Here is a 13,087-nt window from a genome sequence, read left to right on the forward strand (position 1 = left end):
GGGAAAAGAACTGAAGAATACGTTGTGGACTTATATGAGAGTAGGAATAGACCGTGTGCTCTAGATGATGAAGTATGCGAGGATGATAGAGGGTTTAGTATTATATGGGATGAATTTGAAAAACGGTATTCCGAGATTAGGAATGGGAAAGTAACTGGTGTAGACAATATACGTATCGAATTCGTTAAAAATATGGGAGACAAGGGCAAAAAAGAATTATTGCTACTCTGCACTGAAATATATGAAACAGGAGAGTGGCCAAAGGCGCCGAAATAAAGCACCGAAATGTTTCCAGTATTTTGTAGGATGATAGGATCGATAGGTTATTGTAGATTTTGTAGCATGTTCTATAGGTTATTATAGGTTTTAACCCTACACTGGAGTTTATACACTTAGATGTTGTTGCACACTCCTCGTTGCTATTGCTGATGACGCAAGGCTTCAGTGTTTCTGGAGCGAAGGCAATCTGTGAAGACATGATGCGAGCAGGATATCAGTCAGAAATTGTGGTGGTAGGCACGGTTGGCATATTTTCGTTTATATTTATTTATTTATTTATTTATTTAATCGGGCTATGACTCCAATGATAAAGTGACCATATCACCTTTTTTCTCTTATATTCTTAGCAGGTGTTTAAATACTTGTATATGTCATGAAAAGAAATCCGGCGAGATTTTTTCTGTTCCTTCTCAGAGTGAATTGGTTCCTTCTCCGTATCTATACCCATTTGTGTTATTAATGCTGTTATTTATGTAAGGAGTGTCATCAAGAAAGTAGCATGAAATGCTTTTAGTAACGTATTCTTTATATTGAATTAATTAATACATACAATTTACATTGTTCATTAAAAATGCCTTCAGTGTGTCTTATGACAATGATAGATGGTCACAAATCAGCGTATACCCTCTGAACATTTTAGGACTACAGCACTGTTGTAATCAATGAAGCTAATGGGTAATTCTTTAGGGGGCCTTTGTTGCTGATGTTGAAGTACGTGATGAGAAGAATATTCGGACCCAAGAGGAACGAGAATGGGGAATGGCGGAAGCTTCATAACGAGGAACTACATAGTTTATACGGTTTACCCAACATTGTTAGGGTCGTCAAGTCTAGGAGGCTTAGGTGGGCAGGTCATGTAGCTAGAATGGAAGAAAGTAGAAACGCTGTCAAAGTCTTGACTGGTAGACCCATAGAAAAACGACCATTAGGAAGACCTAGGCGCAGATGGGAGGATAATATTAAGATGGATCTCGCACAGATAGGAATACAAAGTAGAAACTGGATCCAATTAGCTAAGGATAGAAGTCAGTGGAGAGCTTTTGTGAACGCGGCACTGAACCTCCGGGTTCCATAGGCCATAGAGTTAGTTAGTTTAGTTGTTGCTGATGTGGCTGATGACTGATACGCTTGAGCTCCGTCTCGCCAACATCCACTAATGTACCAACACTTGTTGCATTTTAGGCAGGCTGTTCATTTTACACCACCTCACGACAACTCACTAACATCCAACAAGATCTTCACGATTGTTACGTGTTGAAGTACAAGAGTGTTTGAATAACTTTCCGCTACAAGCTTCGGTTTCACTATTGGACATATTTGTTTTCAAACAAGTCTTTCATAGGAGGCCATACGATCACTTAACATCTAAAGAAAAATCATTTTTCTCGCAAGAACAAATTACCCGTTTGTCCTCAACTCTTCTGTGAAAGAACTGTTATACAGGGTGTTTGAAAACAACACCGACAACCTTTGGGAGGTAATTCTTCACACAAAAATAAGATTAAAAGTAAAGACCAACTTAGGTGCATAAATGCTTCCATTCGGAGATATAGGCTGCCGAAAACATGAAAAACTGAAGTTTAAATAAAGACCCATAGCGCCAAAACTATTCGACTTACCGTAGTCGGATCAAGACTTCGCTTAGGAACTAGTAAGTGTCCTATCCAAATATTCGAGCTTCAGAATCTTGCGGTACATCCGCAACAATTTTTATAGAGGTAGTTGGTGAGTACTTCAAATTAAATACCCATAGCCAAATTCCCTATATAAAAATTCTTGCGTTAGTACCGCAGGATTCTGAAACATGTATTTTTGGATAAGGCACATACTAGTTTGTAAGTGAAATGTTGACCCGACTACGGTAGGTCCCATAGTTTAGGAGCTATGGACTTTTAATGTTCAGTTTTTCGTTCTTTCGGCAGTCTATAACTCCGAAAGGAAGCATTTGTGCACCCAGGTTGGTCTATACTTTTTGTCTTATCTTGGTGTCAGGAATTACCTCCCAAATGTTTTCAATGTTGTTTTGAAATACCCTGTATATTAATATTACACTTTCTAAGTTGTTCTACATTTCAAACTTTAAAAAAAAATCCTTTCGGTCGTGGAGAAGCGGGTTCGATTCTGATGTGGGAGCTCATGTGGTTCGGATCTCATGTTTAGCTATAGGCCCATGTCTCATATAGCCTCAATACTGAGAGACACAAAATTCTAATCCACTCAAACAACCAATCTTTCCTAAGTTCTGTTTCGAGTAAACTTTCATGTTTTTTTTTTTCTTTTTTGTATCTGGCAAATCTGGAAATAAGAATATCAATAACATTATTCATCGGCAATAATTCGCAACTGCCTCGTATCTCAAGGAGTTTCATTTTCACTTATTAAAAAATTATAAAATAGAATTTAAAAAGGTATGCCTACATTAAACCTTCAGTTGTTTCTCAATAACTAATAGCGAGAGAGATAGAGAGGAAAAAAATAATTTGTAACTTAAAATTAATCAATGTTGCAGCTAATTATTTCCAATTACGTTTAAACTGGTATATAGATTTCTATCATGTTATGAAGGGGAGATTATACGTATAAAAACATTTTAAAGTTCGTTTATACTTATAGTTATTTATTATCTAAAATATCAATTATGTTGTAATAAACGTTACAGGTTTACGTTGAATAGTAACAAAAAATTTGCTTTAAATTATTTCTGGGTGTAGTTCATGTCATTATACACCTCTGTTAAAAAATGTCATAGTATAGTACGGTATTGATTTACAAAATTGGATGTATACCTAAGGACATTTTATTTACATCGTGCACATTTTTGACAATATAAAAATAAGAGATAAGAATGCATCTATGAACAAAACTTTACAAAATATAAACTATAGAGTAAAAATAGACAACTGTTCTTTTTCAAAAATTTATTTTGAATTCATTGTCCAATGATCTTTCTCCAAGGAATTTGTGTTCGTGTGTAAGTTACACAACACTACGGGATAGGTAAATTAATTCTTTAACAGTGTTCAGTTCTTAGTCCTTATGACGTGTTTGTTTTATCTCATTCAGTTATAAGGGAAACTAATTTTTCTGGTTTCTTGGAAATCGAACACAAATTTTAATAATTTCTTCTTCAATTTTAGTTAAATATCCTGTGCATTTTATATAAATTTGATATCACTTAAATTAAATTAAATTTTTAGTATTAAAATGAAATATAACGAAATACAGTATGCAGCTAAGCAAACAATATTGAAATCACATCGTTGACATTTATTTATTTATTTATTTGTTGTACACATAATAATACCTAAGAAATGTGTCAAAGGGCTGCCAATTAAATGTTACTCAATACATATTGTAAATTTAAGTGGAATCTCGCCTGTACATCATGTGTTCAAAATAACCATTACGCCGCACACATTCTTAATAGCAGTCTTGTAGGCCGATAAACATGTTAGTGAGCATAGGTTGGTGGAACGACAAAACAAATGACCGAATCTTCTCTCTATTAACTCCGGTATGGTGGTAGGTTATTATCTATTCGGATAATTGTTTCCTTCAGTACAGCCCATATGTAGGCATCTGAAACCGTGAAGGCAAGGGAGTACCCTAACAGCACAATTACATAGTAGGCATATGCCTATCATGTTCCCTCAGATACATGGTAATATGCACAGTATGTGCCTTATGTAAATATGAGAGAGAAATCACATGGATGGCAAGTGATAGTCACAGTCTATGTCCACCCCTAGGCACATGCCTGACATGTACCTGGGGAACTTACCTAGTGTGTTCTAGGTATGTTCTTCCCTATACCGTAAGCGTCGGCGTACCTACGATATGCAACTAGAGACCATCTCGCCGAAAATTAGCAGCCCCTCAGCGACGATCCTCGGTGGCCCCACTTCTGTTTTGAAAATTATACCACCAGCGGCAGGGACGCGACGAAATGCCAATGAACTACAAAATTGCTCCCCCAAAATATATTAAATCGCCTTTATGCGTAATTTGTTTACATTAAGGTAAGTCTAAAAAAACACTAAAAGTTTTAAAAATAGTACCCATATGGGGCTCAGACCACGAACCCTTTGATTACTAGGCGCATACACTTGGCCACGGAGGCGATGAAGAAAGCGTCGTCTATAGAGGGATAAATCCTTGGGATCTTTTTAATTTGGCTAATCAGAGTGCTTTTGTAACCGTGTATATTCGATTATAACCGTTTGGGATCAGATAAAATCCGCTCGCTATGTAATTTTATAACAAAATGACCCGCGTCTATTTACTTTATTTCATGGTTCTCCCATATTCACTTTCAAATGATCGGCGACAGTTGGCATCTAAAAAATTACAATTATACGCTCATCTAAAGATTTTTCACTTCATGATTAAGAGGTAGGGGTCACTCTTGACCCCTGGAGCTCACTTTAGGAACAATTTGTCAGGAAGATATATATACGACGCGACTAATAGAAGGAGCGCGCTCCAAAATGAAGATCTCACTGCTAGGCGGAGGTAACTTCAACACCTCAACTCTAGATATCTCTTTCGACTCGACGAAGAACTGCCGCCAGTGGCACACTAGCGGCAATCCTTCGACGCGTCGCTATAGCGACGATCGACATTTACCGGCAAGTGGGCCACTAGGTGTTGGCGACGTTTATGGCATGGGATTGGCAGAAGCGAATATCGTCCACGATACATTAGATACATTTCAGTCACGTACAGAGCATATGTTTGGGCTACTTAGTACATGCTGTGCATGTGCCTGGGATGTACCTTATGTACCTCAAGTATCTCAAAGGGATTTGCCTGGCACTTGTCCAATGTATTCCTGCATATGGTACCCCCTCAAATGAGCAGTGCTCTTGCTGTACTTGATAATTTTGAGTACGTTCTTATTCTTTATCCCTAACTACATAAATAATTAACTGTTCACATATGTATGAAAGATTCATTTCAATTTTTATTCATCAGTTACGTCATCTGTTCTAAATTCATCTCCAAAATTTGATGCATTTGATGCTTCTTTTTTCTAAGGAATTGTAGATTAGAAAGACAGGAAGTGGAGCAGAAAGCGCGAGAAACCGTTGCATGTTACTGCGCATGAGCAAATGCAAACAGCTGACTATCATTCGTGCGTCGCTGGAGATATCAATTATGTGTTATAAGTATCTGAAAAAGTATGCATTTAAAGAATGTAACTCGAACATGAAAGATATATGTCCCAAGTGACGACATAAAAACAAATTACTATCACAGTGCGAAACTGAGCCTGATATATAAATGTTACATTTGTGGTACATAGTCTCAAATATCAATTAGGTGCAACAATCACCTAAAACTTAAGTAGCTGAAGTACATACTTAGCACATGAATAGTCGGGTACCTATGTGCCTAGTGTCGGGTACCTAAAAAGTAGCTGGGACACCTGAATTTCACATGCCTAGCACATATTGTGCTGTTAGGGTGGGAAGGATATGGAAAATCCATTTTACGGGAAAACAACCTATGACCAAACTCTCGTGAGCAGAAGCACAAGTGACTCCCTTGCAGTGTGGGCAATAGCTCCATTATGCTACATCCATTGTTGTTTTAATGATAGATTTTTGGGGCGGCAAAAACTGGCAAATCATGGAAGAATGGGTCAATAATCAACTGTCGGTTGATGTAGCGATGGAGGTACACATGGCTTTCATCACTTAATCAAATGTTGCTGATGAAATCTTAATCTTCATATGCCACAGCTGCAGAGCAATAAAGTAGTCGTGCACGTTCATCTCCTGTAGTGAGATGCTGTCCTACACCATCTGAGCAGAAATAGTGCTCGACAATATACACTTTTTCCTCTGTTGTGAGTAATAATATATTTGCGCCAACTGCGCACTACGATGGTCCATACACAACTAAGCACACATGTGGCGCTCACAGCTCATCCATATTGCACCTGCGCGCAATTCGTACGCGAATTTCAGTGTCGTTTGTTTTTCCGCACACTGTATTATTTTCACGAGGAAAGTTATATTTAAAAAAGATTTGAAAATGAATTCTAAAAAGTAAACCAATTAAAATCTTTAATTTAAGAGAAAACAAAAATAATTCACCACCGGTTAAAAAGAATGATAGCCGAGAAATTCAACACGCATAATTTATAGTAATTGAGACACGATGTTGTTTTGTAGGAAGACTAACAGACTAACTAATTATGCAAGAAAATTGATAGGAACATAAATACGTGGATACTAAGTAAGCACTTGCAATTGGAATTCTTTAGCATTGCGGAAGGCTTTCGACAGAAACCAAAATATTTGTTTTGAGTAAATCTGTACATAGAACGTGCTTCTAATTAAATTTATACAAGTTATACAAATTGAAGAAAGCGTGCCCTTATTCTTAATCTACGATAACGGATATGATGTAAGATTTGGCTAATTATTATTTGCTATACCAACTATGCATTATTAAAGTCCATTGTTTGAAGTACTTCCAGCATCTTGCACTGCATCTTAACAGAAATGTTTTATTAATCAAACAGAATACTTCTTTCTTCTAACATTTCTGGATCAGGAGTCATATCCAATAAATGTTTCAAAGCCATGCATTTCACAATAATATCATCTCCAAGTTTCTATATAGTATTTTCATATTATTAGTGATGATAGGTAATACAAATATCGATTATTTTAACAATTTCTTTTTTGATTAAATAGAATTTTGGCTATCAGTGCTAAAATGTGGTGGAAGGACAGGATGGTAAGAAATGTCGGATATTCCTGAGTTTTATAATAAGTGACTTCCTGCCCCACTCATAACATTAAAATCACATTTTTGATACCAAAACCCACTGTTATTCACATATTTCCACCCATCAGTAACTATAAATGTTTCTTATGTAATGTACTGCACTTTTCTAAAAAGTTTTATTGCAGAAGAAAAAAACAAATTCAAGAACAAATATATTGTGTACATTTTAAGATAAATTTTATAGTGTCTAACTAAACGGCAGGAAACATAAAATGGTGTACACTGTACCTCCATACAATTTTATGTAAATATTTAAATAGTTTCTAATCACAAAAAACTAAGTCTTTTACTTTCGGCGCATTACTTTATATTTAATGACATCCAAAATATAAAAAATTAAATATGATGAAATGATTATGCACATAACATGATATTTACAATAGCAGGAAAGTTTGGTTTTCACATTCTAACTGCATTTTTTCTTTGGTCATAGCTGAGGCACAATAGAGGCAAGTACTTGAAGCAGAGACGGAGTACCCTCATTGTTACAAGGTTTTCATCTCAGATATGGGAGATCCGAGTCAGGTTCGGGTAGAGGTATATGTAGTTCGTATCTCGTGTTACATTATTGCTCTAGTATTTCATATAACTTTGGTTCAAAAAAGGGATGTGAAACACAAACAAACCAAGGTCGAAGTGGAATTCTAAGACCAGCGTATGGTATGCACGAAGTTGAGCAAATTCACATCAAGCGTACCCTTTTCGTTTAACATAATAAAATATTACGTACATTATTAAATAGACAGTAGTATTAGTATATTACCTGCCTTAACTTGAAGAATATTTCTTCCCAAAATTATCTATTTCGAACAGTGACTGAGGATTATAAATTAACAGGGCATGGTGGGACAATATTTCTGTTATTAAAGTACTAGTTTGTACGAGCGTTATCTCTTCAACAGATGCCTGGAAATAAAATAGTTAACTATTTGTGATGATGGAGAACTTACAACCATCACCACTAAAGTTTTGTCTTAAAGTTATTTCTTCTTTAAAATTACAGTTACTGGAATTACGATTGCTGCTTGTTCAATGCTATTGTCTTAAGCTAAGGATTTCTTCTCAAAATAACCACTTCGAGCAATGATCGAGAAGGATTATACAATTATATGGCATAGTTGCACAAAATTTACACAATTAAAATACTTGTTTGAAAGAGTGGGACTTATTTAACACACACACATTTCAGAATAAAGCGGTTTATGGTAAACTAATGGTTTATGAAAGACTTGTAACTTGCAGCACTAAGATTCTTGTCTTAAAATTATTTCTTCTTTGGAAACAAAAATAAAAGATATTGCTGCTCCTCCATTTATCTCCTTCATATATACACTGCTGCTAAGATTATGAACACGAAGCAGTACACAAGAAATATTATTCTATCAACTGCTGCAGCAAACAACACCCATTCATATTGACTTGCAGCGTTATTTTCACTAATCATCCTTTGGTCATCATTGTTTATGTTGTCATCCATTTCATCTTTTAGCTCAACTCCTCCGGAAGAATTTTTTGATGTTGCCTGTGGAGCAAACAAATATACGATACAACATTTTACTTTTAAAAAATGTACAGTTTGAAGAATAACATGCACATTTACGTAAATTGAGTTTAATTTTTATGTGCGTACAAGCTTGTAGTTTCTAAGATTCTACAATAGCATTATCATATGTCAACTATTTGGACCGAAATCCAGACGCTGACATACATGCTTTTAGTTATACGTAGCTCAGGAAATAATAAACATATCTAGTATAGGGGCTAATAGCCACATTTATAACAATCTCAATCATTAAACTCAGATTATTACAGACAAATGACTCAGTTGGAATTGACTTAATTTATTAAATAAAACTCGAGACATCAGGTTTTTGTTACTTACCCAAAACTGGTGCTTTGGCCTTTTGCTACTTAATGGATAATGACTAATAATACTCCAATTAAGAAATAAATTTTGACGAAAGAAAAGATTGGCAATTTTGAGTCAAATATAAGCAATGTGTTATTATGTTATGAGCCAGCTCTGTACACACCAGCGCTCTTTCGACAAGGATGATGGAGTAGCTCTTTCCTCTTCTATGGACAAAAGAACACTCTTTCGAGTTCTCTAACAAAATAGTCCACCTACCTTCTATCCCTAGATTTTCGGCGGCGTCATTACTCTTTCGCTTACATTAACATTGCAAGAATTTCCTGATTGCTCGAAGTAGGAAGTGTTATCGATTTAAAACCAAATATTGCTACTACACAACCATCGGTTTCGTTTCTTATAGAAGAAATGTTCTGTCTACACATAAGATTGCTACATGACTTGCTTAATTGTTCTAAAGATGTGAACGACCGATCAGCACCAGGCTGGGAGATGATTTTTTTTTATTTAAAATATGAGTAGTTTACAAAGTATTGAGATAATAGTTAATTAAATGTATTTTCCTTTTTACCAATTGATTTCTGTCATATTACAGTACTATCTGAATATACCAATTCTTCGCATGGGGTCTGTATTTGGAAGTCAACGCCTGCGGGAGCATCACTATTCATTTCAGCTTCCGCGAAAATTATGGATTTGACACTAATATCGGTCATTCTGGGCTATGTTTACATGTCTCGGTATCTTAAACCCGGATGACCCCCGGCCCGCATTCAATGATAGCTGAATTTGGAAGTCATCACTAAGAGAAGTGTCACAATAATTATTGATCTATGCGACCGCGAAAACTATGTATTCGACACTAATATCGATCATTTTCTACTACATTTACATGTCCCGGTAAACGCCCCCCTGGGACGCCCTGGTTCGAATTTTGACAAAAACGCTTCTCTTGGTCTGGGGCCTGGACCAAGGTATCCGTGACCGAAATTTGGTAACTCTCGATCAAATTGTCTCGTCCCCAGGCCGGTCCCGGAAAATGCTTCCCCTGAGACCCCCCTCTGGTTCGATATTTGAAAAAAAATGCTTCATCTTGATCTGGGGCCTGGACCAAGGTACCTGTGACCAATTTTGGTAACTCTCGGTGCATTCGTCTGGTCCCCAGGCCGCACACAAGCCGACAAACACACAAACAAACTCTTTATTTGATTATATTAGATTATACCACTAGATCTGATTGAGATGATCAAAATGAATGATGCGCTTTTGGCTAAGGGAGATGAATGATGAAGGTAACTGAATGGTGATGGAAGAATCAATGAATGATGCGCTTTTGGCTAAGGGAGATGAATGATGAAAGTAAGTGAATGGTGATGGAAGAATCAATGAATGATGCGCTTTTGGCTAAGGGAGATGAATGATGAAGGTAACTGAATGGTGATAAAAGAATCAATGAATGATGTGCTTTCGGCTAAGTGAGATAATGATGAAGGTAAGTGAATGGTGATGGAAGAATCCATGAATAATGCGCTTTGGGCTAAGGGAGATGAATAATGAAGGTAAGTGAATGGTGACGGAAGAATCAATGAATGATGCGCTTTTGGCTAAGGGAGATGAATGATGAAGGTAAGTGAATGGTGATGGAAGAATCAATGAATGATGCGCTTTTGGCTAAGGGAGATGAATGATGAAGGTAAGTGAATGGTGATGGAAGGATCAATGAATGATGCGCTTTTGGCTAAGGGAGATGAATGACGAAGGTAAGTGAATGGTGACGGAAGAATCAATGAATGATGCGCTTTCGGCTAAGTTACATAATGATGAAGGAAAGTGAATGGTGATGGAAGAATCAATGAATGATGCGCTTTCGGCTAAGTGACATAATGATGAAGGAAAGTGAATGGTGATGGAAGAATCAATGAATGATGCGCTTTCGGCTAAGTGACATAATGATGAAGGAAAGTGAATGGTGATGGAAGAATCAATGAATGATGCGCTTTCGGCTAAGTGACATAATGATGAAGGAAATTGAATGGTGATGGAAGAATCAATGAATGATGCGCTTTTGGCTAAGGGAGATGAATGATGAAGGAAAGTGAATGGTGATAGAAGAATCAATGAATGATGCGCTTTTGGCTAAGGGAGATGAATGATGAAGGTAACTGAATGGTGACGGAAGAATCAATGAATGATGCGCTTTTGGCTAAGGGAGATGAATGATGAAGGTAACTGAATGGTGACGGAAGAATCAATGAATGATGCGCTTTTGGCTAAGGGAGATGAATGATGAAGGTAACTGAATGGTGATGGAAGAATCAATGAATGATGCGCTTTTGGCTAAGGGAGATGAATGATGAAGGTAAGTGAATGGTGATGGAAAAATCAATGAATGATGCGCTTTTGGCTAAGGGAGATGAATGATGAAGGTAAGTGAATGGTGATGGAAGAATCAATGAATGATGCGCTTTTGGCTAAGGGAGATGAATGATGAAAGTAAGTGAATGGTGATGGAAGAATCAATGAATGATGCGCTTTTGGCTAAGGGAGATGAATGATGAAGGTAAGTGAATGGTGACGGAAGAATCAATGAATGATGCGCTTTTGGCTAAGGGAGATGAATGATGAAAGTAAGTGAATGGTGATGGAAGGATCAATGAATGATGCGCTTTTGGCTAAGGGAGATGAATGATGAAGGTAAGTGAATGGTGATGGAAGAATCAATGAATGATGCGCTTTTGGCTAAGGGAAATGAGTGATGAAGGTAAGTGAATGGTGACGGAAGAATCAATGAATGATGTGCTTTCGGCTAAGTGACATAATGATGAAGGAAAGTGAATGGTGATGGAAGAATCAATGAATGATGCGCTTTCGGCTAAGTGACATAATGATGAAGGAAAGTGAATGGTGATGGAAGAATCAGTAGAATAAAAATGTGGTAGGAAATGGGAGAACTCCGCGAAAAGCCACAGACACGATGTTGTGCACCCCTAACTTACTCGGAGTAGGATCAATCCAGGGATCCAATCCACCAAACGTAAGCGCTCTGCCACTGAGCCAAGTGTATTTAGCCTATCAATATTGAAAAATACGCCAATCACTACACAATATCCCCAATAATAAATATAGTTTAATTGTCGTTACATAACATCCGTGGACTACTTGTGACATGGAAGGGTTCTTATAATTTCTAAATGAAATTAAGAAAAACTTCATAGCATAAAGTTGCTTTGCTGTGCTTAGCTGTGTTGTGACGACTGATGTTAGTGTCCAATCCATGAATTGAATAGTGACACTGCCGATGCAGTTTGAATCCAAATCCTTTCTCAGGCGGAGGAATGGAGTCAAACACCTTACCTAAGGCTATTCTTCCCATGTGAAGAACGGGCATTTCAGATAGTTTTTAGAATGGAAACAAATTCTGATACTGGTCATCTATATCTTGGATCCAGGTAAAGGAACAGTTAGCATAGATAATGTAAATGTTTGGCTCTCTTTACTTATGTCGAGCTCCTCCGTGGCTAAGCGGTTAGCGTACGCGCCTTTGGCGTGGGAGACCCGGGTTCGATTCTCGGCGGGAGCTCATGTGGTTCGGATTCCACGTTAATCAGTAGGTCCACGTCTCATATAGCCTCGCTGCTAAAAGGGACGCTAAAACTAAAATCAAAATCAACTCTTTACTTATGTCATATATTCTCCAGGTAACAAAGCAAGATTAAGAGAAAGAATTTGGGCTCCCTATCTTAAATAAGGACACATATATATCAGCGTTTTTTAAGTGGTTTTCCATCGCACTTTGCGATGCAAAAACATGGAAATGTGATACAAATTGAAAAATGTATTCCAATTTGCGATGCAAGTTAAAATAAGGATCAAGCTGAAATAATATTATTATTATTTCAAGAAACCTTTTTGAAGGGTTCTTTGCTGCAAGAAAAAATGCCTCTACTTTGGGTTAGAAAACAGTTTTTCTCTCTGTCTTTCCTTCCCTTTGTCGTTTGTTCCTAGTGGGTCATCCTATATATATCTATCCATAATTGTGAAGTACTTTCGTATTTATTGGACTTCTTTTATGAATCAATAATTACTCATTATAGTACAGAAAATGCGATCCAAAATTTACAAATTGTGACACAAATT

The 13,087-nt window shown here is 36.9% G+C and overlaps 1 protein-coding gene across 1 annotated transcript in view; it reads right to left on the minus strand.

Annotated features, from left to right (window-relative positions):
- Nucleotides 1-2,875: 2,875 nt before the first annotated feature.
- LOC145685928 (acetylcholine receptor subunit alpha-type acr-16-like) overlaps nt 2,876-13,087 on the minus strand; it is a 139,934-nt gene continuing 129,722 nt past the window's right edge. The window contains exon 9 of the mRNA XM_081758702.1: nt 2,876-8,602. Within this exon, the coding sequence (XP_081614828.1) occupies nt 8,402-8,602 (201 nt within the window). The 3' untranslated portion in view covers nt 2,876-8,401. The remainder of the gene's footprint in view (nt 8,603-13,087) is intronic.

Source organism: Thermobia domestica, chromosome 5 (assembly GCF_964235325.1).
Source record: "Thermobia domestica chromosome 5, izTheDome1.hap1.1, whole genome shotgun sequence".
NCBI lineage: Eukaryota > Metazoa > Arthropoda > Insecta > Zygentoma > Lepismatidae > Thermobia > Thermobia domestica.